At 41.1% G+C, this 27,092-nt stretch overlaps 1 protein-coding gene across 6 annotated transcripts in view; it reads right to left on the reverse strand.

Moving 5' to 3' along the window:
* KCNAB1 (potassium channel, voltage gated subfamily A regulatory beta subunit 1) overlaps positions 1–27,092 on the reverse strand; it is a 434,134-nt gene that overhangs the window by 3,277 nt on the left and 403,765 nt on the right. For all 6 annotated transcript variants that reach the window (XM_011998050.1, XM_011998051.1, XM_011998048.1 and 3 more), the window contains 5 exons: positions 20,660–20,745; positions 19,889–20,009; positions 18,761–18,855; positions 11,154–11,274; positions 3,985–4,073 (listed from right to left, as the gene is read on the reverse strand). In XM_011998050.1, coding sequence (XP_011853440.1) covers positions 3,985–4,073; positions 11,154–11,274; positions 18,761–18,855; positions 19,889–20,009; positions 20,660–20,745 — 512 coding nt within the window. The remainder of the gene's footprint in view (positions 1–3,984; positions 4,074–11,153; positions 11,275–18,760; positions 18,856–19,888; positions 20,010–20,659; positions 20,746–27,092) is intronic.

The following is a 27,092-nucleotide window of genomic DNA, read 5'->3' on the forward strand; positions in this document are numbered from 1 at the left end:
GAAGCCCGGGGAAAGGATGAGCTCATTCAAGGCTAGCATTTATTGTGAGAAGTGGGCCAAGGGTACACATTACACCATAAGACAAGGGACAAAGGCAGACTTTCTCACTGGAAAAGTCTGACCCTCTGTGGAGACCATGGTGAAATACAATTCTGACGACCAGTTCTGAGGTTTCAACCTCATTCTCCCTTTGCTGCAATCCTGCTGGCCAAGGTGACCTTGTCTCCACTCAAGTGCTATCCTCAGAAGCCTTAGGGTTTGGCAAAATAGTAGAGCTGCCAGCCTGGGAAACTTCATTCTGGTTAATGTTTTACTGTGACGCTGAAGAAAGAATTTGATTTCCCACTAGCTCTGGAATTTCAGTGTCCAAACAGCTAATGTGTTATTTAAAATGAGATTGTAATAATGAGACCAAAAACCTAGAAACTGGATTTGTTGGATTTTTTTTTTTTGTCTAAAATACAGTGGGTTAGCCATGTGAGGAGAAAAATCCTTCATTCATTACACCAAAACAAATTTTTGATAGGAAAGAGATTTAGACATTAGAAAAACGAAACCATAAAAGTACTCGAATAAAACAAGATGTAGTATCGCAAGACCAGAATTTTCAAGAGAAGCCCCACTTTAAAACATTGTAAACTACTACAGATTTTACAAACACCCCACAGGCTACTAGTTTTGCAAACTTGATGTTACAATGCCTGGGATAGGTGGTGGGTGAGGGAAGGTCTGGCTAATGTTGCTGGGGCTGGCTGGACATTAGTGAAAGTCCTCCCAGGATTCAGGTCCTGTTGATCTGGAACTTGGGGGTGGAGGAAGATTTTGCTAGGCTGGGGTAGTGGTCAGTTTGTAGGCAGAGGGCCACTGCTATCGCCGAGGCTCTGAGTGGTTCAGGATGGCTGAGGATTCAGATTCCGGGGAGGTGTGGTGGGGAGTGATGAGGCCCGACTGCTGCGGAGCCTGGCCTTCTCTGAGTGGGTGATGGGGAACCTCAGAAGGGTTTTAAGGCATGTGGGGAGGACGAGGAGAGGCGGTTCTCCAACCTTTTAGGTGGGAGTGGGGAGGATGGAACCTGTGTGGGTGAAGGCTGGCTGCCTGCAACTGTGCTTTCACCTGTTGTCTCTCCCACCTATCGGGCTCTGATTTATATACGCCCCTTCATTCCTGCACATCCTAGGCACATGGCATCCCTTGAAGCAGCTGCCTTCCCAGCCTACTAGAAATATGTTCTTACAACTACTGGTGCTCCATATTTTCCATCCTTCTGCAACCAGTCCCACCACTGCTGGGCACCCCTAGTCACCCAGTCTGCTCTTCACCATGTTGTGGGCCCAATCACAGCTTGTCTTGGGTGGACTTCAGTGCTGGGTAGTGGGAGGTGGAGTAGAACAGGGGAGGATTGGTAAGCCCGCAATGGTACCAGCCTTGCTGCATGGATAATGTCCCCTTTAGGATAGGCAAAGCCTCATCCTGCTGCAAGCAAAAGCCTTGCTAGGGAGGAAATGTTTTGGGAAGAAAAATTACTCGACTTTTCCTCTGAAAGTGTCTCCTTTCCCGTCAGCTGCCTTGTCTACTTCCACAGCTTTTAAAACTCAGCCTGAGACTTGCCTCATATGCCATCCCCAGGCACTATGACTGCCCCCAGGAATGGCAGTGATCTCCCAGTAATAGCATGATAAGAATCCTCAATTCCTCCCTCTTCTGCCGAGCCATGGTGTCTCTCTTTCTCAAACCTGCAGAATCCATGCACTTCTCTCCCCCTCCATGGCCACTACCCTCATTCAAGCCACCATCGCCTCTTGCCTGGATGACTGCCCTTGCCCTTCATTCTACTTTCCGCACAGCAGCCAGAGTGACCTTCAGACATTCAAACAGGAGCATGTCCCTCCTCTTAAAACCCTCCACAAGGACTTGTCACATGTAGCATGAACTGTAACCCATGGTGTCCTGCGAGACCTGGCCCTGCCTGTCTCTCCTCATCACTGCAGCTGCTGTCCCTGTGCTCAACTACATGTTGACCACATTGGCCTTAGCTGACAGTTCCTGGGAAAAGTCACGGTCCTTTCCATCTCAGGGCCTTTCCACTGCTCTTCCCCGTCCCTGAAATGCACTTTCCTGGACTCTTCACATGCTGTGTGAAGGCATGTGAATCGTCGTCAAAGAATGTAAAAAATGAAGGCATGCGAAGTCCTTGGAATAAACATATTCCAGAGGGGCTTTTTGCAAAGACATTTAAAATAGGCTCACCCATTTCTCATTCTCAGTAAAATAAACATTTATTTACTTAATGGCCCTTTTCACAACCTGAAATCATTTTGTATATTTATCTGTCTCTCCTACTGGCATGTAAAAAACCCCTTGAAGGTTAGACGGTGTTATTCTTCTTTCCTGTGGGTACCTGGTATACAGTAGGCTCTCAAAGATCTGTTGAATGAATTAAGGGATAGATTTTTTAATTCACTGTTTCTCAGCCAGCACATGAGCTCTTTGAAGGCTGGGTCCTGTTGCCCATCTCAGTCCTCCCACTGCCTAACATGATGCCAGACATAGAATTAAGTGCTCCATAAATATTAGCGAAACTGAAATCATTGGATTGAATTTCAGTTCTTTTTTGTACAAACTGTTCTGTCCCCTCATCACTGTGTACCCTTATCTTTTCCCAGAGCATAAATGAAAATGAGAGGTGGCATTCATAAGAGGGATAATTCCTCATGTAGGCACAGGGAACCTCACAGAATCCAGTAGGAGTTACAGGGCTGGATATGGGAGTTGTTAGAAGCAGAGAGGCAGAGGTGATTACACAGCTGCACAGCCCTAAGAAAGGTTGGGGGAGTGGGCAGCGGATCTATGCCATTTATTCCACAGTGTGTTCTGGGCTATTTTTAAAAAGGATTTAAAATCATATTTGTCCCTACCTCCACCTGTTTCCTTTTGGGAATGGTAACAAGGCTATGTGCTTATTGCAAGGACAGGTAGATAGGGAAGAAGCTGTGAGATAGTTCTTTTCCTCCCATGAGCAGGAGAAAAATAGACAACCTTTCTTGTTTTAGCAGGTAGTGGCAAGAATTGCGGGCAGGATCATTCCTAGGGCTTTTAGCAGGGTTGAGAGTAGGACAGACTCAGGACTAGCTGTGGCCTTTGGGGAAAGGAGGTGGTCACAATAGATACTAAACTCCACCCCTCTCCTTAGAGCTCCCAGGAACATCCTTTCAACCCACCCACTGCCACTACAAGCTCCCCAGAATATAGCTGCAGGCCCCATCTAGTGCCCTGAACCAGCGGCCATCCTCATGGCATAGGGAATGGGGATGGGCCTCCTAAATTTGCTTCTAGGGAGATGTGATCCTGGAAGTCCAAAATAGAATTTTGAGCCCATTTCTCTTAAAACATGGCAAATATTATTCAATAGATCTTGAGTATTAACTAAGGAACATGTGGTAAGTACCCTAGGAACTGGAAAACCAGTGGAAAAGCAAAGACGCAGGTCTCTGACCTCAGAGGGCTTGCAGTCTAGCAGGAGAGACAGGCAGTTATACTACATTATCATAAAAATTATCATGGGAGGGGGAATACAAGATGCTCAGCGAACAGAAGAGGCTCAGCACACAGCAGGTGGGCAATATTTGTGGAAAGAACAAATGAGTAAATGATGTATGTATATTGTCCTATGACTTAAATTTCCAAGCAAGTTATCAGCCAGGCTTTTATGGCGAGGCCTGGGAAGTCAGTTGCCAGGTTAACACTGGAATGCACTCTTCCACAGAAACAAACCATCCCGAGAAATGAGCTTTGGGAATACTGCCTGTTCATAGGCAGAGGACAACCCTGGATACATGTTCTGGGAAAGTGTTCTTTGTCTTTGTTCCCCCTACTCTTGCCCCACCCAGAAGGATGGAGCGGGGCAGAGACAGACACTGCCTGGAAATAGCCTCAAAGGCACCTTTAAATTCCCTGGTGTTTGTTGGAAGGGGCTGCAATACTTGCCTGAATGGCACCAAGGTTTTCAATGAGTTGTTCAGGGGTGGATGATCCCAGGAGCACAGAACTCACACCTTCATTTCTCAGGCACCACGCTGGGAGGAGAGGACACTGGGTCAGGTTATCAAAGCACTTCCAATCACTGATTAGCTTATAAACACCTGCTACAGCTGTTTGTTGCAGCCAAAATTTATTAACTCCTTTTGTGGAGGATATACAGTGCTTCCTAGATTAAAAACCTGAGCAGCACCCCCTGTTGTGTAGAAGATTTGACAGAATCTGTCAAAGCCCACCTGGGAGGGGAGATGCGAATGCACAGAGGCGTCGGATCATGGATTCTAAGATTCTCTCCAGCACGCTCAGTTGCCCTCAAGTAGAAGCAGAAAACACAGATGCACTGCTGTCTTTCTTGCTTCTCTGTTGGTTTTCCAATTCCTAGCCTACTATATGTCCCTTAGTTAACACTCAATGCATTTGGGATGGCTCAGGGCTTAAGGCCTTTTTGCTTTCCACATAAGGCCTCGTCACCACAACCGGGGCATTCAATCCAGCTACCCACCCTAGAAACACATTGTTCTGGAAACACCTAACATTGCTCACCAGCAGATGGCTCGATTCCTGTTTCTACCTTGACCCACAACCTCCTGTCTTTCCATCGTATTCATGGTCTCACTTTTCCACATCTGTTGCTTGTAGCCCTTGTAGACTCTAGGTTTCTGGTTCCTTGGTTCCCAGCTACCTGGCAGCCCTCTCTGGACCTCCCTTTCTTCCTAACCCAAGATTCATTCTGTGTTGATGATCTAAATTACTCTCTTATGAACCCTCACACCCTTCACTTCCTCTGCTTCCTTAGCAGATCCCCATCAGTACTGCATCTGTGTTTTTGGCTTCTACTTCAGGGCAGCTGAGCGTGCTGGAGAGAATCTCACAGTTCATGGTCTGGTGCCCCTGTGCATTCACGTCTTCCCTCCCAGCTGGCTTCAGCCAGCCTGGTCAGCCTCATTCTTGCCCTTGGTCATCTTTCTTTTCCCAAAAATGACCTTAAACCTGTACTCTTAAACCATTCCATCAACCTCTGTCCCCTGACTCTTACTAGATGACCTTGTCCTAATGTCTATAGAAAATCAAGTCCCTCCGTTGGAATATTCCTTAATTCCCCACTCTCCTACTGCATAAGAATCCACATCCATATCCTCCAGTTTCAGAAGAGGATGTGTGCGGTTTCTGTCAAAGACCAAACTCTGCCTTGGAGCCATCTCCTTTTTGCCTTTTCTTGGACTTGATTCATACGTGATTCCACTGCCCCCACCACCCCATTTCAAAATTTCTTACGGTGTCTTTCTGTCAACAAAACATGCTAAAATTTCTCCCATTCTAAAATAAGCTTCCTCTGACCCTTTTTACCTGCTTAGATACTTCCCCAACCTTCTTCCCCTCTTAAACTTCTAAAAGGTCAGTTCGGATTCCCTTACTGACCTTCTTCACATCCCAGTCACCTTGTTGCTGTGTCCCAAAGCTAAGGTCCCCAGGAGCCTCCTGGTGGTTACGGTGGACTTCTCAGTCCTTAGCTGCCTGGAACTCAGTGTTGCTGGACTAGATGCAGTGTCTGCTGGGCCTTCCTGTGAGATGCCCCACAGGCACTGCAAACTTTCGGCTATGATGCCTGGCTCTCTTGCATTCCCAATCACATTTGGGGGCATCACCAGCAATGTGGCTCCCCAATCTGGAAACCTGGGAGTAATCTTTAAGAACTGGCCTTTTCCGACCCCCTTTTCCCTTTTAACTGCTAAGTCCAATTAATTATTCCTCCTAAATAATCCTCTAATCAAGTGCTTTTCAAACTTTGGTATGCGTCAGAATCATCCCAAGGGCCTGTGAAACACCCACTGTTGTGGCTCACCCTCTGAGTTTCCGATTCAGAAGTTCTGGGGTGCGGTCTGTTCATTTTTAACACACTCCTAGGTAATGCTTATGCTGATGCTGCTGATCTGGGACCATGCTCTTTTGTGTTTTGTTTTCTAAACCAACTTTATTGAGGTAAAATTTACCCATCAAAAATTTTACCCATTTTAGTTGTATATTAAATTTTTTTAATAAATTTACAAACCACCATTTTTAATATGCAACCTTCACTATTTTCAATCCAGTTTTATAACATTTCCATCACCCTAATAAGATCCCTACCTCAAGTACCAGGCAACCACTGACCCACTTTTTGTCTCCAGATTTGTCTTTTCTGGACATTTCACCTAAATGGAATCAAACAATAAGTGGTCGTTTGGGTCTGGTTTTCACTTAAGCATATATTTTCTAGGTTTTTCCATGTTGCAGCATGTATCCGTACACCATTTCTTTTTGTTGCTAAAGAGTATTCCATTGTGTGGATACAGGGCTCAGTTTGACAATGACTGCTTTGGTTCAGCTGTCTTCACCACCTCAGTCACTGCTGCCCTCACTCAAGCCCTCATCATCTCTCTCCTGGAAAACTGGTTTTCCTACCTCTTGCTTGAATTATCCCCTTATATTTCCCCCATACAGCTCTCATCCAGGCAGCAGCGGTCTCTAAAAACACAAATCTGATCATATCACTTCCCTAGTTGGGCCTGAGGTTCTTAATTCTTACCTTGGAAAACCTTATTTTCTAGCCTACCTCTGCAGCTTCATGGCTCCCTACCTTGAACTTTGTGCTTCAGGAGCACTCACTTGTCTTTAAATCCTCTCCATCCCCAAGCATCTTGCTGCTTTTCTCCTCTTTCTCTCCCTTCCTTCTGGGGCATATTGCTCAAGCTGTTCCTTTTGCCTAGAATGTCCTTTTGCCTCCCCCTTTCTTTTCACCTCACTAATATCTGCTTATCATTTGAGATTTCCCAAAGGTATTGCCTGCTCCTAAAGTACTTCCCTGAATTCCAAGCTCCTAATTCCCTAATCCTCTGTTCCCTTCTCAGTATTATGACCTGTATTAAAATTATCTGTTTATTTGCTTGACTTGCCTACCAGGCTGTGAGATGTGTCTTATTTGCATTTGGGTGCTCAGCCACCAGCCCAGTGTCTTGCACAAAGTAGGAACTTATTAAATGTTTGTTGAATAAACATAGGCATGGATGATTGATGGATATCCCCAAGCACATCTTCTGCCCCCATTTGGACAGCCATATTGTCAACTGATACTCTTAAGCTGTTACCATGTCCAGGCCTTTTATGGTAATCACTGAATTTCCACATGGGCAAAATACAAAATAGTGCTCTATAAAAGTACCAATCCAATCTTTTCTCTCCTTTTTTTGACTGCATTGTTTCCTGCTTTGCACTGAGAACTGTTTTTGGCCTTAAAAGTAGTTCTGAGGACAAAGCCAATTCTAGGCAAATTATTGCCCGTAAACTACCTGACTACGCGAGGTCATCAACAGCTGATTCCCCTAATGGGCCTCTGGGGCACAGGAGAACCCACTGGGCAGAGCTGGTCAACTCCATGGTAGCAACTGCAGCTGATTCTGGATAATTAGCACCTCTAACCAAGTGTCACCAGCAAGTATGTCCAGAGTGCCTGTTCACTAAGAACAAAGTGTGAATGCTGGCTCCACTATACCTGTGTGACTTGGGGAGCAGGCACACAGTTGGGTTCAAGTAGTTCGCTTCCTGCTGTAGGATCTCCCCTCTCCCACACTAGCAGACCAAAGATAACACACCTGGAAATGATTTCCTTTTTGATTTTGAGAGTTTTGTGGCTATAAACAAAATTATTTATTTACAAAGAAAGAAGTGACAGGTGAGAAAGACATCTGAGGGGATAGAGGGAGGAAAAGGGGAAAAAAGCATGTATTAATTTAAACTCAGACCCCGTAAAGGTACTTCATGTATATCTAATATCCAGTGAGAGTCTAAATCTTGTAAAGATTTCCTCTCTAGAAAGACAATGTTCTTCCCTGTCTTTCAGGGCTAAGTTTAATACTTCATGTTGCTGTCTAAAAACCATATTTATGATTGTGCAGAATATGTTTCTCTGCATATTACTCTGATTGCATGCCATGGCTAAGAGCAGACAGAATTTCAAGTTTTGCATGTCTACTCTTTGCAAGAACATTATCATCTTTATTAGCACTCACTGAGCACCTACTTTTTGCTTTATATATATGATTTCCCTTTACTCAACTAGTTTGTAAGATATGTATTATTATACCCATTTCACAGATAAGAAAATTGTTATCAGGTTAAGCAACTTGCCTATGGTCAAATAGCTAATATGTTTTACTGTGCTTGTTAAAGCTGTAGGGTTGCTAAGTAAAAACATTAAATACATTGCTTTATTTTATTTTTTTGAAGAAAGGATTAAAGCAACAGTCATACATACACTTAGGTACATGGCATTTCCCCCTCTTTCTAAAACCATGTCCCATTTCTATCTTTCTATGACTGTTAATTGCAACTAACATTTCTCTGCCTTCCAACCTCTGAAGAGTCAAGCTACCAACAAATATTCTATTAAATTATTTTATTTGCATAAAGCTTATCTTGAGCTTTTTATCTCATTGAGTTAGTGTTTCTGATATGTCCCAATTCCTGCAATTTCTTAATCTTTAGGATTTTTTTTTTTTTTTGTCTAGAATCAGCACCCATTTTATTCCTTTCTCATAGCTACCACATGAACTCTTTTATCTCATTTCTTCATTTGTAAGTGGAGATAGTAATAGCAAAATCCTCCACTAGCATCTGTAAAATATGACTAGTAATAGTATAGACCTCAGCAGATTGTTTTGATGATGAAGGAGACAACACAGTGAGCATGAGCCTGAGGTGCTTACCATAGAACCTGACAAACATCCCCTAGTAAGGGAACCAGAAGTCTCAGTGCTTTTCTGCCCAGTGTGTAGCCTTTGGCAGCATGTGGCTATTGAGCATGCAACATGCAACACGTGTCTGGCTTGAATTGGAATGTGCTTGCTCTAGGTGTAAAATATATGCTGGATTTCAGAGATTTGTAGAAAACAAAAGTAAAATATCTCAATAATTTTTAATATTTATTACATGTTGAAATGATAATATTTTGGCTATATTGGGTTAAAGAAAATCCATTATTAAAATTAATTTCACCGGTTTCATTTTAATGTTTTAATGTGGTCACTAGAAAATTTAAAATAAGATACAGTTATGCACCCCATAACGACAGGGACACATTCTGAGAAATGCATTGTTAGGTATTTTCCTCATTGTGTGAACATCACAGGGTTCTTATGCAAACCTAGTTGGTATAGCCTACTGCATATCTAGGCAATATGGTATAGCCTGTTGCTCCTAGGCTCCAAATATGTACAGCATGTTACTGAACTGAATACTAGAGGCTGTTGTAACACATGGTATTGTGTATCTAAACATAGAAAAGGTATAGTAAAAATACGGTATAAAATAGTATACCTGTGTAGGGCACTTCCCATGACTGGAGCTTGCAGGACTGGGAGGTGCTTTGGGTGAGTCAGTGAGTGAGTGGTGAGTGAATGTGAAGGCCTAGGACATTCTTGTACACTACCATAGACTTTGTAAACACTGTGCACTTAGGCTACACTAAATTTATTTTCAAGATTTTTCTTTCTTCAATAATTAACATTAGCTAACTAACATTTTTACTTTATAAACTTTTAATTTAAAAAAACCTTTGGCTGGGCACGGTGGCTCACGCCTGTAATCCCAGCACTTTGGGAGGCCAAGGTGGGTGGATCACAAGGTCAGGAGTTAGAGACCAGCCTGACCAACATGGTGAAACCCTGTCACTACTAAAAATACAAAAATTAGCTGGGCGTGGTGGTGTGCACCTGTAATTGCAGATACTCAGGAGGCTGAGGCAGGAGAATCGCTTGAACCCAGGAGATGGAGATTGCAGTGAGCCGAGATCACGCCACTGCCCTCCAGCCTGGGCGACAGAGTGAGACTCTGTCTCAAAACAAAAAACAAACAAAAAAACCTTTCAACTTATTTGTAATAACATAGCTTAAAACACAAACACATTGTACAGTTGTACAAAAGTATTTTCTTTATATCGTCATAAGCTTTTTTTCATTTTTAAAAAGTATGTTTTTAGCTTTTTAAACTTTTTTATTTGTTACAAACTAAGACACAGACACACTCATTAGCCTTGGCCTACACAGGGTCAGGACCATCACTATGTTCCACCTCCACATCTTGTTCCTCTGGGAAGTCTTCAGGGACACACATGGACACACAGGAATTATGATCATAATTCCTCTTTTGGGAACACCCTTCAGGAGAACGGCCTGCATGAGGCTGTTTTACAGTTAACTTTTTTTTTTCTAGTAAGTAGAAGAAGTAACACTCTAAAGTAAAGATGAAAGGTATAGTATAGTAAATACATAAACCAGTAACATGGTCATTTATTATCATTATCAAGTATTATGTACTGTAGATGATTGTGTGTGCTAGACTTTTAGATTACTGGCAGTGCAGTAGGCTTGTTTATACCAGCATGATCACAAACACACAAGTAATTCATTGCGCTAGGACCTTAGGACAGCTACAACATCACTAGGCAATAGTAATTTTTCAGCTCCATTATAATCTTATGGGTCCGCCTACATATATGTGGTCCATCGTTGACTGAAACACCCATAATTGAATGTGGTTCATGTTATCTTTCTCTCAAACAGTGCAGGTGGTTTTTCAATTGTTACCAGCAATCATGACCTTTCACGGACTCCACAGCATTAGAAGGACAATTTTTATGGCCTTAAAGAAGTTTCAGGTTGAAGCTATTTCTCTAGGATTAGCTTTTCATGTGGCAGTAGCCTTGGGCCTGTAACAGTCCTATATCTCAGCCTCTAACCAACCCTGGCTCAGTTTTCAACAGAGACAGCAACTTGAGCCAAAAGAAATGGATGTCACTACACAGTTCACCCCTGATATCTGTGATAGTGTGTGTTATCACTGACATGTTCTCATTTAAACTATATTATAAGGGCAAGGGGAAAGAAGTAAGAAAAATTTGCTATCGTGTAGAAAATTCTGGGGAATCTCAAATAACTCACTTTATATCTAGCAGGAGTTTATGCTTCAGAGATCATCTGTCCCTACAAAAGACATTTTATCATGGTAAGGGTGTGGTCAGCAATAGAAAACTATGATCTCAGCAGAAGTCCCTCTACCACCCCATAGCTTAGTAATTTTCTTACCAACAGCTAGCTGAGGTAGTGTGCATCCCAGACGCTCTGCAATTGGGGAAAGGTCTTTTAGCTTGTTTTGCTGTTTTCTCCCTTCTTCACTTACAATTCTTTCTTTCAACCACTGGTAGCACTGAGGAAAAGCATAACATTGAAATGTTAATGTCTGGTAAAGATCTGATGTCAAAGAATGGTAATTCAATAAAATATGTGAACCTTATGATGATTTTCTGAATTTTTTGACCCTTATGTTTCACACTGCCAGGGATGATTTCATCCAAAGAAATGTTCCTCACAATCTTGCTCCTTGTTTATTGGTTCAGAGCAGATTGATTTTGACTAATATTCACCATTCAAATTGATCAGCCTGCACAGAAGTTGTTATAACCCTGATCGTGACATATAAGCACTTACATCCTAGCCTGTCCAGTAGAGGAGGTCATATTTCTTATTGGGATAGCCCAATTTTAGAATGTAGCCAAAAAAAAAAAAAAAAAAGTGCATTTACATTTTACCAAGATCTATTATGTCTCCTTTTTATTAAGAAAACTGGGTGCCAAGCTTTCTGCTCAAAGAAAATCATTATTTTACATTTTTGTTTGACTATTTTTCTCCCCCTTGCCTTCAATTCACTGCTAATCTCTTGTTCTTTTTATAATAGGGCTTTGTTGTTAGCTTCTGCAGCTTCTTCCTAGAAGCAGACATGGCATAACTGATAGATACCGAGTAGATTTTTAAAATTTTAAAGTGGATAAAGACTTTGCAAATGTTATTACCTATTGTATAACTATTGAAACTTAAAAAAGTAAAGAAACTCAAAACAGGAAACTATTCTTTAAAGCCAATGAGAAGAAACTGACCCTGATCTATAGACTACAAAATGAACCTAATTTCCTCAATATAAAGAGAAAAATATTTTAGAACTTCTCAATGCCCTACTTTCCAGAAGGCTCTGCTCTTACTATGAGAAAGGGAACAACAGACTCTTCTACATAAAGCGAGCACTAAGCAGCAACACTCAGAGGAAAAGAATATTTGTAAGAGTGTTAGTCTGTTTTGGGGAAAATAATTGAAAATCATCACACTGTGTGGCAATGTGGACTTTCTCTCTTGTGTGTATTTGCGACACAATCGCCATCACAGATCTTTATCTTCCCAGAGGCCGCAGAATGCTCTGCAACAGGCAGTGGGCCATGGACACTGCACTCATGTGATTTCAACAGGCTACTGGCTTTTGTTTTTTGAGCATTTTTTTCATCATTCTAAGACAATATTTACAAAGAAAAGGGTAACCATATTATGTTTTATTGTGATTTTTTTGAGTTATTTTGCCGATGAGAAAAGGAGAAGGGCAAGCTGCCCGTTTTGCCTCCTAAATCTCAAAGGCTTATGGGCTGGCTCCTAACTTGGTAGCCTGCTTGGGGAGATGGCTAAAGTTTTCCCAGCCTTAGCTCTGGGAAGCCTCAGCTCCTTCAAAAAGAAGAATGGCCTGAAGCATCTCTCCAGAGATGACAGTTGGTGCCAGTGGTGATGAGCTGGACATTGTGAACAGTGGACACTGCCTGGGGACCGGACAGACTTCCTGGACCAGTGCTGTCTGCGTCAGAGAGTCCCTGAACTTACTTTTGGTGTCCTCCATGGGAAAAACATCACCAATCCTCACTAAAGTTTCATAACATCTTTCAGGGGACCAGTATCTCTGAATGTATTCAAACAGACTAACAAAGATTAAAAACTAATAGCCAACTGCTTTTTGAACAATCGCTTCTTATTAGTATTAGCATTTCTGAGTTTCAGTATATACCATGCATGTAAAGAGTGGTTGGTTTATCAATCTTTTGTAACTTTTCTGTTTTTGAAATCTTGTATGCAGTGCATTCTCTTCCTTAGGTTTGGGTTACAAGTTCTATGTATGTGTGTGTGTATATATGTATGTGTGTGTAACACACATACACACACACCATTTTCAGAGACAGACTTCCAAAAGTAAAAAAAATTAAAAAGTAAAAATCAAGCAATTATTTATTGAGTCCCTATCTCTCCATCTTCAACACCATAAATCTCATTGTTGCTTTAGCCTATGGAAATACAAGCAGATTAGGGTTTTTAAAAAGTAGATGCATAGTTTTTATACTGCTTTCCTCATACCAAAGGAAACAAAAGTGTGTTGGAAATAAACAGCTTTAACTGCTTTACAAATGAGAACGTGTTAGCAGAGATAGGAATGAGGCTTAATTAAAATATTAATTAAATATGGAAGCAAACAAGTGTGTTTTGTAGGAAGGTTGGAGGTGGGTGTGCTTGTGGCAGTAATATACCCAGCTTGCTGACTGGGCGGTAATCCATGAATCAAAAGGTGAAATCTCCTCATCCAACCCTATTCTATCATCCCACTGCACTGCAATGATTTGATTACTTGTTGGTTTTTCTAAACCTAGCAGGTGGAAGAAGCCAGGGATGGCTTGTTGCTCATGTCAGCATCTCCAGTTCTGACACTTGTAGCTGGCAAGGAGGAGGGGCTCAGCTAATATGGTGGTCAGGGAGGAGTCAGAGAAACCAGAGTTCTGTGGGGTCAAAATAAATCTCTTCCCATTTTTCAGATTGATCATGACACCTCCTCCCCAATGCAGTGTGACTCTGTCAGCAGTCCTGTGGGACTCCACAGGGCTTGTGGATTCCATATTATTTCATGATTCACCCCTTCATATGTCTGTCCCTGTCACAAGGCCTGGAGCTACTGCTTGAAGGTTGCGACTGTCCCATTCATCCCTGTATCCTCAGCACCCAGCACAAAGTCTAGGTACACTCAGTAAATATTTGTCAACGGGACAACTGAATGAGCTTTTCTCCACAGATTAGGTGGCTATTAGTTTTATGTATGTTACAAAACTCTAAATTTTCTTAAAGCCTATTTCTTTGCCCTCTCCCAATGCTATGCTGATTTTATAAGTCCCTGTTTCATAGGTATTGATATTGGGGTGAGAATAGTCTGTGAGACTTGCCCCAAATCCCTAATTAGTTGTTTGTTAATCTTGGATTGAACTCAGGCTGAAACTGGAGCCATGGACAGAATCAGTCACATTTCAGTTCTGAACACTGTCTAGAATAATTTAACACCCAAGATCGCTGACTGTTTCTACTTAAACATCAAAGGCTTTGACTCAAAACAAAAGCAAAGTCACTATTGAGGTTGAGATCTCTAGGTAAAATGCTAGAGCTGAAAACTTGCCTTCTGAAATTTTGCCATAATGTACAATATGCTTTGTTTCTTTATATGAGCACTTGACGTACTTGGACCACCTGTCTCCCCCAACTTTGATTCATCAAGGTGTGCATGCTTCTTATTTTTTTTTTTTTTGACAGAGGGGTACATACTTTTGTATTTTTTTTTTTTTTAGAAAGGATCTCACTGTACTGCTCAGGTTGGAGGGAAGTGGCATGATCTCAGCTCACTGCAGCCTTGACCTCCCAGGCTCAGGTGATCCTCTCACCTCAGCCTCCTGAGTATTTGGGACTGCAGGTGAGCATGATATCTAGCTAATTTTTTGTATTTTTGTAGAGATAGGGTTTCGCCATTTTGCCCAGGCTGGTCTCAAACTCCTTGGCTCAAGCGATCTGCCCACCTCCACCTCCCAAAGTGCTAGGATTATAGATATGAGCCACCATACCTGGCCTAAATTTTTCTAGAAAGCATTTTGCCAAGAACAGGGAGGAGCTGCCAATACATTTTATTGCACTACTTATTTCTATTTAAAAGCTGTACACCTGGTCTCTGGATCAGACTTTATTGATTTGGTTGTGGCTCATCAAATTAACAAAGGCTTAAGTACCTCTTATGTACTCATCAGGCTCTGTGATGGGTCAGATGAGAAGGTTTCAGTTTCTGTCCTAGATGTATTCACAAATCATTACTTAGTAACATGGGAAGTGTTTTTTTGTTGGGGTTCCACTCCTGTCAATGATTTCCTTACAAGCTATGTCTTTACTGCCTTCTAATGGAAAATGCCATGATGAAGTGGTGCATAACCTGAGCTGATCATAGTACCTTACCCTTTTAGCCACTGTCATTGGTCTCACAGGGTGGCACATGACCTAAGCTTGGCCAGTCTTCTCTGGACTGAAGTTGGTAAAGAAAAGATCGCTTTGATCTTAGGTTACATGCCTTTAGAAATGCAAACCTGCAACCACCAGTTTTCCTGCTCCTGGTGTCATGGAGGAGACCCATTTGTAGTATAAGAAAATGACACCGACAAGCAGAGAGAACTAGAGAAGATGGAAAATCCTGACAATGTACAAGTTCATGGATGGAGTCATTGCTGAGGCCACTCCATATTTCCCAAGGATGTCTTTGTGAACCAATAGAGTCCCCATTCTCTGATCAGATTAGTTTTCATTGAGTTTTGTTACTTGCAACCAGAGAATTAGAAGACTCTGTAAGAAGCGTTCATGGAATAATAGAGAAGGTACAAATAGCTCATTTTTGTAAAGTTAGGACAGCCTTCATAGAGAAGAAGACAACCAAGCTTTGCCTTTAACAATAAGAAGGGGTTCCACAGGAGAATGAAAAGAAGGGCATTTCTGGGAGGCAAAGAAGAGTACAGTGCATTTGTATGGAAAATGAAGTAGTCTGATATGGGAGACACAAATGAAAAAATAGGCTCAACTTAGATCCCAAGGGAGTTTCCTTGAATGCTTTATTGCGGAGTTATGGCTTTGTCCTATAAGCAATGATTGGGAAATCATTAGAGGATTTTAAGCAGAGTTACGATATGGTCAGATTAACATTTTAAAAAGATTAAGTGGTCACAATGGTGGGTTGTTGAGGAAAGGAAAGGAAATCAGAGGCCAGATGGGAGGCTACTATAGTAAATCTGACAAGAAATGATGAAGATCTAAACAACGGCTGTGCACAAGATGCATCTTAGAGTCAAGATAGAGTCTGGAGGATTTGGTGCCTTGTTGAACAGGAATAAGGAAGGAAAGGAGGCAGTCTGAGATAATGCCTTGGCTTCTGACCAAGATAACCAGATGGATGGGTGGAGGCACTGTTAAGCAAGAAGGAATGGCAGGTTCTGGGGGTGAGGACAGATTCCATTAGGCATGACTGATGCCCATGGGACTTCTACTTGGAGATGTCTAATAGACACAAAGAAGGAGTGCTGTGCAGTTCAGCAGTGAAGTCAGAGCTGATAACACAAATTTAGAAATCATTGTTAGAGTAGTGGGGCCAGATGAGGGGGCCCAGAAAATCCAGAAAAAGTAGTATTACCTTCTAAAAGAGCTCTAGATAGGTATTTTTTATGCTGATTTAATTTATCCTTCAACTGCAGTTCAATACTACAACAGATGCAAAATATTAACATCTTAATCTTATTAGTATAACAATAGCCAATGTGAAACACAAACTACTTATTCTCTTTTAGGGTGAGATGAATGTTACCAATTTATTTATCTACTTGCCCAGATATCTATCTTTTAATTTAACTTACTTTCCTTCCTTCCTTCCTTCCTTCCTTCCTTCCTTCCCTCCTTCCCTCCCTCCCTCCTTCCTTTTCTCTTTCTCTTTCTTTCTTTCATGGTATCCTCATTCACTCCTAAGGTTGCTCTGATACTTGCCTCCTTTACTTTTTATTTTTTATTTTTTTGCTCTGGAAACTGTACTCAAGTGGCTTTCCTAAGTGCACATACATTACTCCGAAAGCACTCAGGCTGATAATGTAGAGCCTTGAGAGTCTGCAGAGCTCTAAAGAAGCATACTTTGTGATCAGCCACCTTTCATCTATTGAGAGCTCTTAATGTTTATTGTTAAGGATGTTCCAGTAGATACAGAGTTGACTTTATAAAAGTCAGCAATAGAAATATTTCCCAAGCTGCTTTTGGGCTTAGCCACCTTCAAACATTTGTTACTCTTTCTTTTTTTTTTCTTTTTCCTTTCACTAGTGAATTTGTGAAAGCTTTTTCAGCTGTTTGCAAGCTTTTCTCAGTGATGAAGGTTAGACATTCATGCACTCCAAATACAGCATAGCTACTTCTTTCTCCTTTAAAAACCTGGGTTTAAAGAGAAATAAAGATGTCTTTGAGGGAGATAATTAACTGAAAGCCAGGAGACCTGGGTTCTAATATCAGCATTTTCTGTTATGAGTTTATGGTCTTGGATTGTTATTTAAGGTCTTCGTGCTTTAGTTTCTGCATCTGAAAAGGGTCTGCCTCTCAGCAGGTTATTGTGAGAACAAACACTCAGCCTATATAGAAATGCTTGGAATTTGTCAGCAAGCCTCTGAAAGAACATGTGACACCATGCTTAGCTCAACTGACTAAAAGTCACCTGTATCCACTCTATTTGTGAGAATAAAAGTGGTTGAATGAAAACACTTAGCTCAGTGCTTGGCACATAGTAGGTATTCAGTAAAATTGTAATTATCAGTGCTTCCCTTCTTCCAATTCCTTCCTTCTTCACTCCCTTCTTGCCTTCCTCTTTTTACACTTCTTTCCTAAGATGCTTTTAGTCTGTCTTTGTTGACTTGTTAGACTTGTTTCAGAACAATCTTTAATTTTTAGAAGAGAGACCTTATTTAATATTCTGGGATAATTGGTTTTTGTAATAATACAAAACTAGAAATAGGACCATGTCATCGTGCTTTAGGAGATATTTATGTTGTATTATTTTAGAGAACAAACAAGCAAAAGCTCAACTGTTACACACAGAAAGGAAAGTCAAAGGCCTAGAGCCTTGAAAATATTCTGATTAGGGAAGCTCCTGGTGGCCACAGCCACAGTGATTAAAGGATTGGTGGTTCAGACTTGACTTGAGCTGTTTTCCCAATAATTTAGCGCTGATGGAGGCAAGAGGTTGCGTAAGGCTTATACTTCCTCTTAGAAGGACTCTGGTTTATCTGATTTCTTTAAATGCCTGTATTTTCTCTCCCTTGACAATACAGAGTAATTTGTGATTCTAATGTTATTACACATTCTCTCAAGTTTTTAAAAACAGGCATGTTGTTATTAATAAGGAGAGATGTTTGGAGTACTCTCCAATAAATTAGTCATCAAGATGTCCTGAATGGAGGTAATTTTGTGTCGATGATCTTGAATATCTTTTTGCTTCAGAGCAGAATTTAAACTGCTTTAAGTGACAGAAGCTTTGCTATGTATCTGTCTCCTGAAGTCTCCCCTTCTAACCCACTGCCCCCAACACACACTAAAAAGTGTCAAACATACTCAGCTACAACTGTTGGCCTCATATGGATTAAGCCTCTATGGCTTACATTTTATTTTGTAAGTTACATTTTATCAGTTTCAAATGATGGAATGTTTTCTTTAACATATGAATAAATAACAATGTAGGAATTTGAGCCCTGCAAGTCCAATCAGGTCATTGGGCACTTTTTCCCCAGTCCCCAGAGGAAGAGAATATTCGACGCAGGCAGATTACGAAGGGCTGACTGATACATGGCCAGGCGCCGAAACCTTCAGAAGGCTCAGAGGAACCTGCCAGAGGCCACTGGCCCGGACAACACAGTCTGCCTGAGCTGGGAAGCCCTAGGCTGTTGCAGAGCTGTTCTTATCAATATTCCCTCCTTCCTAGCCCGAGGCTTTTTTCTAGACATTGAGAAAAATACCTTCAGTGAAGCCCTGGAACTTTCAGGCACCCCATTTCCGTATTTTCCTGAGATGATTCCACAGGCAAGTGGAGACCACGTCATTGCACCAACCCCTACAGAAGAAAAAACTGAGAAAGCTGCTTGTGCAAATTGGGATCAAAAGTTGGGGTGGGGGGGACGGTGGTGTTTAAATAGAATTTGGTAGGTTATCGGGAAAAGCTGTCCAGATAAATGAGTTAATATCGGCATGCATTTTTTCCATTACAATTTAGGAGCTTACAAATTGTGTTTCATTCTTTCATCAACCAATTAAACATGGACTGTCAGTTCTTGGGAAAGCCTGAAAAATGTGGCTGAAAAATGTGGCTCATCCATGAATTTTTGTTGTCCATTGAGTGCCTAACATAGTACCTGGTACACAGCAGGAGCACACACCTGGTACACAGCAAGCACTCAATAAGTGAGAGCAATAATAACAATTGTTGTTGTTGAATTTTTATCTTTATCTCCTTTTCCCAGAATTTTCCTGCTCATATGAACCTCTAATCTTTAGGAAGAAAATTATCTCTGGAAACTTTTGATAAATAAGCCTGAAAATGTGGCTTATTCATCTTTTCCTAATGTCTAAATTTCCTGGGTACATGTTATATATGTATTTCTCCCCTCTCTCTGAAGGCATTAGTTCTACCTACACAAAGTGATAGTGCCCGACTTAGTAGTTGTTGAATTTCCCAATTCTCACTCAGTGCCAGGGCTAGGGTAGTAGATACAGATGTATATATCCACGATATTTTTGAAAGGTAGTCATTGTTTACTCGAGCAAGCACCAATGAAAAATGAATTTATTCATTGGTTGTTCCCTTTATTCAGTATGCATTTTTTTGAACACCTGCTGAGTACAGCTGAAACACTAGTCACAATTTACAACTCTGCTTGGCTTTCATCAGTGATACCTTGTAGACTAGGTGCAGATTCTGCTACATTTTGATTCTGCTACAATCTCTGGAATGCATGGTTCCTACAATATCTGTGTTAATTAGGGACATTTAGGAAAGCATTTCAGTAACACTGTTTTTACTTCTTCCCCCCGAATCAGTGATCTTTCTCTTGTTAAAAATACCCAGTGGCTTTTATTCTGAAGATTACCTATTTTGTGGTAGAGCTCTGGCAGCTGGACCTCCACTTTCTCTCTCTGGAAAAGATGGTACTCAGCTTGTTCACAGACTGGTGGGATCATATTGAACTGTCTTGCTACAGAATAGGCTTCCTAGGGAGGAATGAGATTACAACTGAATTTATACTGATGAGAAATGAGGCTTCACTGTAATTTGTATGCATGAGAAATGTTTACTTTGGTGAAATCAGTACAAACCAAGAAACATGTAGGATGCCAAATAATAAGCAAATTTGTCACCACCAATTTCACTAAGAGCAATATGAAATGTAGGAAACCCTTATTAATTTTTTGGGAGGGTTTGGATTGAGTTAAGTCCAGGGCAAATTAGTCAAAGTGTGAATTATACACTATGATAAAGAAAATGTAGTTTAACTATTTTTAAGTTCCTAAAGAAATAAGACTTAGACTAACATATAAAAGTATCTTTAACTAGCTTGGTATAAACAATGTAGTTAATACAGTTTTTTATAAGAAAACTAGAATACTCTGTTAATATATCTCCATAGCTGTGAAATTCACTTTGCCCTCTTGCCACCAGGGAACACTGTATTTTCTGTTGTATTCTGAATGGATGAGCTCCGGCTCCAATATCCATCTCTATAATGATGGAATTGGTTCTAGAATTCCAGTACCATAGTGATTATGAGAAAAGTTTGCAAAAGATCTTGCAATTTATGCATGGCATCTGAAAAGCAATAATAAGGTACTCAGTAACCATTTAAAAATAGAAGTTAAATTACCATTATCTCCATAGCACTCCACCTCGAGGTGCCCCAGTACATCGCCATGCCTTGGTTTATCACATGTGTCATGGCTCGGACAATTTCTATGGAAAGTCAAACAGACAACATTTCATGAATTCATCTACTTTTCAAAGATATGTGATTTTTACCCCTCTAGCCAAAGCCTAGAAGCTTAATGCAGTTATTTGTTTGATTAATAAAATTAGTCTAATATTGGTGACAACATTATTGTCTGACACGAAATATTGATGGTTTGGAGGCTGATGGTACTTTTAGGTAAACTGACATTCCATTTTCCATTTGCAGCAACAACACTAAATGGTATTGAAAATATAATGACCACTTTAAGTTCTTCCTTTACTTTTATTGCTTGATGATTCCTGGCCTAATAAAGAATACACGATTCACCTTTTTAAGAGCCTGGGTACCTTCCTCACTAAAGTGAGAAGTAAGAGAAGGTATCTGCTTTGACTTTGCAGAATGTAAGGTCATTGAGGGTGAAAGGCCTGTCTCTGTATATTGGACTTGCAGAGCATGGCCGCACACAGAATGGGTCTCTAAGAGAGGTGACTCAACGACAATGTGTTTAGCAGAAAGATAAACATATTAAATGCTGAACAAACAGCTGAAGGCACAGTGGCTCACAGCTTGCAATGACACACCCTGTCCTTGATCACTTTGAACCAAATTTTGTCCTAAGACACCCCCATAATTGATTTCATTGGGGCCTGTTTGTGGTCCCACCCGGTGTGCTCATCAGCCTCATGCAGCTGAACATCACATTTCCTAAACAGGAAAATGAATCCCTTCCCCAGAGGATGGAGCTGAGCAAATCCTCTTGGCACCAGCCAGATGTGTTACGGAACAAGAGAGCATGGAGACCCTCAGTTTAATTTAGTTAAAATTTACAGACAGGGTTGGATTTCTTCCTCAAAGCAGGTCAGTTAAACACTCAGGATGCCAGGTCACTCGACATTTTCAAATAGTCACGTGCCTTGGGCTTTTCTATTTCTCAGTAATACCAGTCAGTTAAATGCCCTTCAAAAGAACCAAATCCTTGTCTCAAAGTAGAGTTGCAGTAGATGTATTCTTTTTTCTTGTTATTATTTCTCATGAGCAAGCACTGTCTAAATCGATAGGGAACAGGATTTGAATGAAATGGCCAGAGTCAGAGTCTTAGCTTCTTTGCTTATTTGGCTTGTGTGAATTATTTTTAATCGCCCTTGATTTCTTTGTTTGGAAGATGGGAATGCTTTCATTCACCATTGTGTGTCCAACAGAGATAAAAGCTGGCTTTATAAGCAAACGTTTTCTTTCTTGGAGAAAGACTCTAGAATATCAAATTATTGCCCAGCAACTAAAACTATGAAGTTCACTCTCCATTTATAAAACATATGATTAAAAACGTGTAAGGAACCGCTTTTCTTCTCTTTTACTGTACAAATGGAGATGCGTGCCTATGATAAACATTTCTAAAAGTTGAAAACAATGATATGAATCTCCGCCCCAGATGAATTTTCTCTTTGGATGTCTGCATCACTGCACCAGCTCCCTTTCCCTTCACATCCTGTGTCATTCAGAGCTGGGAGTTCAGTCAATCAACAGTATCTATTAGGTGTCTGCTGTCCTGGGTGCTGGAGATATTGTGGTGAATCAAACATGCTGGTAAACATAGAAGAAGTTAACAGAAAATAAACTGGACCTGGCCTCTCCCTTAACTCTGTCTCCGCCATCAAGTAAGACAGGTACAGAGTGCTGACAGGTGGCTTGGGCAGGTGGGAGTCCTTGACAAGAGCAGTGAAGATGGAGTGGAAGTTGTGACTCTTCGTGCGCACTCATTCAATTATACAACACACAGGTATTACAAGCTTAATATTTGCCAGTCACTGTGCTGGTTGCTGGGTTCATCTGTGAGTAAAACAGACACAAACTTCCTGGACTCAGAGAGTTTCAAGTTGAGTGGGAGAGACAGAGAGGTAAATAAGTAAGTCATTATAAAATGTAAAGTGTTATAAAGAAAATAACATAGGGGACTGGGACAGGAAATGAAAGAGAAGACATATTTAGTGGAGTAAGGAAGGTCTCACTAAACAGCAATCATGTTTAGGCATAAAAAAGCAAACAGGAGCCATCCATGTGAAGAACAGTGGAAGAGCATTCGAGGCAGATGGTATAGTGTGTGCCAAGGCCCTGAGGAAGGACAGAGCTTAGCGAGTCCCAGCAATGGGAGGGAAGGAGGACGGGGGTGCAAGATAAAGTTGGCAGAGGGCAAACCATGTCATTTGTATGTTATTCAAGGTTTAATGATGCCATTAACATTTTATCAGGTAAGGGGATGGTAGGATAGAGTTTGCATTTCAGAACACTGTCTCTATGCTGTGGAGAATCATTAGTAACAGGGAGGACTGGAGGAAGTAGGAAAAGCTTGAGGAAGGTATTGCTGTATTCTAGGCAGGAGATGAGGGTGATTTGTAATAGGGTGGTGGTGGCAAACAGAGAGAGAGGTGGATGTATTCAAAATATAAGTTGAAGGCAGAATCCACAATACTTACAGATAGATGGGGTGTGGTGAGGGAAAGGGAGAAATTAAAGCTGTTTCCCACATATCTGGTTGTTTACAGAGATAAGGGAGACTCAAGGAGGAACATGTTTGGGAGAAAAATCAAGGGTTCTTCTTTGGACATGCGAAAAATGGAGATGCATGTGAGATACGAAAGGGGAGATGTTGAGCGGATATTTAATAGTTGGATAAATAAGACACTGAACAATCTGGGCCGGAGGTGGTATATACATTTATTAGTTACCAATCTATTGATCATATTTAAATTCATGAAAATGGATGAGCCTCGTAAGGAAAGTCTATAGAGAGAAAAGAGAAGAGGTTCTGATGGCCAGCCCAGGGGTTAGAGACAGGACCCATGCAGGATGCTGGGTAGGAAGGGCCAGCCAGAGGGGCAGGAAGGAAGCCGGCACACAGGGATGTGTCAGACCAAGAGCAGAGGGCACTTCAAGAGGGAGCTGTGCCCACAGGGTGGAATGCCGTGGACATTCATGTCAGAACAGCCCCAAACAGTATCCACAGGATTTGGCCACATGTAGGGAGATCACTGCGGACCGTGAGAAGAGCAGCTTCAGTGTCAGTGATGTGATGGGATCAAGCAAGGCTGGAGCCATTGGAGCCACTCAGTGGAATAATGAGTGGAAGAAGGAGAGGCCTTAAAGACAATGCATTCAATAAGTTTGGAAGAGAAACAGGACACGAGCTGACGGGACATTCAGGGTCACAGGACATTAAGAGTAAGCCTGTGTGCCATTTGGAGTGACCTAGGAAGAGGGAGTTATTGATGAAATGGACTGGGGGCTGGGAAGGAAGAGGGAGACTTGATAAAGGGAGAGGGAGGAGGGGCAGAGCCCCCATAGGTGGGAAGGACACTTCTGTCAAGATGATGGGACCCAGGGAGGTTTGTAGAACTCATCATGGGAAGACATGGGAGCACCTGTTTGATGAATTCTAGTCTCAATAAACTGTGAACCAAGTGTACAAGGAGGCGTGAGATGTGTAGCAGAAATGAGAAAAACGTGAGGAGAGCCTCTGCAAGGCACTCCAATGGCCAGGTCTTTTTGTTCCTGGTAGATTTTTCCTCACTGTTTAGCTTTTGACTCTGAAGAGAAAAGCTTGGTGGAATTGGGAAAAGAGAACTCTGTGAGTTCTTGTCCTGGAAGGAGGCTGCAACATCAAAACTAGGGAGAAACTGCAGGAGAACCAAGAGGCTGCAGTTTTGGAGATTCATGTTGCCATGAATTAAAATTTAATTCTATTTCAGAGAAAAATTTGTTTAGCTTACTAACAGGAAAGAACCATACTGATGGCTGAGGTGGGTTTTTACATGATTTGAATAATTAAGAACACTAGAGGGCAGCATTGCTGAAAGGAAAAATCAACTGTCTTCTAGATACTGCTGTTTTAAGTGTATAACATGGAGATGCATTTTAAAAGCCCCCTAGGCTGAGTAACAATTCTGAGTGGGGAAAGGATATTAGAAAGGTAGTTTAGTGCACCGCGTCAGCTACCTCTGGGAAAGGACACTCAGACGAATGTGATTAAACCTGATAACCCAGTACTGAATGTGACTCTCCTGCTCTGGACTCCTTCCCCAGTTTTCTAGAAGCCTTAACCCCAGTGGTTCGCAACTCCAACTGCATATTAGAAACACCTGGAGTGGGGGATTTACAACTACCCATGCCCAGGCTCCACTGAAATTCTGTTATATTAGAATCTCTTGTGGGTGAGGCCCCAGCATCGATGATAATTTAAAAACTCATCCCAGATGATGATTCTAGTGTGCAGCCAGGATTTAGAACCAACGCGCTTGTCTACACCAATGGTCTCGGGGTATAGCTTCTGGACTAGCAGCAGCAGCAGCACCTGGAAACTTGTTACAAATGCAAATCCCAGGGCCTCACCCCAGACCTAGTAAATTACAAAGTCTGCATCTGTGTTTTAAGTAGCCTTTCAAGTAATGCTGATACACACTGCTTTACACTATTCCCAAGCAAGCCATTTCAATGGGTACGAACGTCTTCCTACATTTCCGCTTTTGCTTTTTTATCTAATCCAAGTGCTTCATGCTATAATCTTTAGTTATTTGCCTTAGTACATAAGCAAGGAGCTAGTATGATATCTATGCTGTCTCTCTGTCTCTGCTCTGAATCAGAACCGCCTGGGAAGTTTGATAAAAATGCTGAGGTCCAGGTCCTATAGCCTCCTTCAATGAGCCAGGGCCTTTGCACTATTTTCATTAGCTCTCAATCACAAACTTTTAGAAAAACCGACTAAACTATTGAAAGACTTTGTGAAATCCTCCCTCTGCACTCCTTTCCAAGTTGAAATAATCATTATTCTTTAACCTAGTGGTGCCTCCCCAGGGCTCACCCGCCACAGGCAGCTCTCACACATACTCCCTGTATCCTTAGCACAGAGGTGGCTCCCTATAAATGCTGCAGGTCCATTTTGTTTCCTTGAGTACTGAATTTCCTTCTGTAAATTGAGAAATGATATGGATGTTGTGAAATTCTTTCAAAGCTTGACATGGGATAATGGGTGTAGAATAATTTGTGAATTTGAAACAGTAACACAAACTGAAAATGGCCCAGGTTTCTTCTCAAGTAGGCCCAGATTCTAACATTTTGGGGACAGTTGTTTCAGTAATGTAGGCCATCCATCTTTTTAAAAATATGCATTTTATGTCAAAGAAATTAATACAACTATTTGTTCTGAGTGAAAACAATTTTGGTTGATCAATATTTTAATTTTCTAAATTGGATCAGATGCCAAAAGTGGTAGCTCACATTAAACATTTTTTCCTGCAAAATGTTCCCTAGAACTTTGAAAATTGTAAGCAAATAGTTGTACTGCATGAACAATAAGCCATAGGAGTAAAGATAAAAATATCTTTATTAGAAATGAGTGTTTTAATCATATAAAATTTACGCAAATTAATCTGGCCATAGAGACAAAAAGACAAAAGCAAAAGAAACCTTAGAGGTAATCCAGTGCAGTTTCTTCTCATTCTAGATGAGGAAACAGGTTAGGAGTGAAGTTTTTAGGCATAATTAAAAGCTTGAATATTATTAACAATTATAAATATTTTAAATATGCTTGCAAAATGCTGAGAAAAACATGCAAAATAATAATTGTATTATTTAGTGAAATTACATGTAATTTTGTTCTTAATTTTTCATATTTCCAGTAAATATGTGTTATACTTTTATGTAAAAAAGATTATCTAACAAGCAAAGGCACCACTTTAAACACTAACATGTTATATATTTAACCAAATGAAATTGCTATTTTTAGAGCCCCATAATAGTTTAATATTGGCAGTATCCTATGGTTCAACCCAGATGATATCAGATTTTTTTTTTTTAAGAGGCAAGGATCAAGATGGAGGCTAGAACACTGGTATAATGCAAGAATTTGGTTTCATCAGAGGAATTGCTGTTAACACTAATAAAAAATAGGCCTAGACCTAGGCACAATTTTTACTTCAGATCAGCTTTTGTGATTTATCTACCTTAAGTTGTTCATTTATTTAACTTCAGAAGCTTGTGGTGGTGGTGGTTTATAATTGTGCTTCTTTGAAGCTTAGAGGAATCCTCTTGAATCTTGATCAAGTCCTTCATCTTCTGAGCTGTAGAGAATCCTCTCAGCTTGATGCCTGGAGATAGAGGACTACCATTCTTCAGAGGACTGGAAACTTATAATCATAAATGAAATGATGTCATCCTTAGTATGGATCATGAGTCACATGTCTTAAAGGTTTGCTGACTGTCTAAGGACAGCCTGGTTCCATTTGCCTTACAGAGCATGTACTAGGATGCAGAAGACATTGGGTTTTTTGGCCCCATCACAGTCACTAACCTTTGACAT

The sequence above is a fragment of the Mandrillus leucophaeus genome, unplaced genomic scaffold (genome assembly GCF_000951045.1).
Source record: "Mandrillus leucophaeus isolate KB7577 unplaced genomic scaffold, Mleu.le_1.0 Scaffold554, whole genome shotgun sequence".
Lineage (NCBI taxonomy): Eukaryota > Metazoa > Chordata > Mammalia > Primates > Cercopithecidae > Mandrillus > Mandrillus leucophaeus.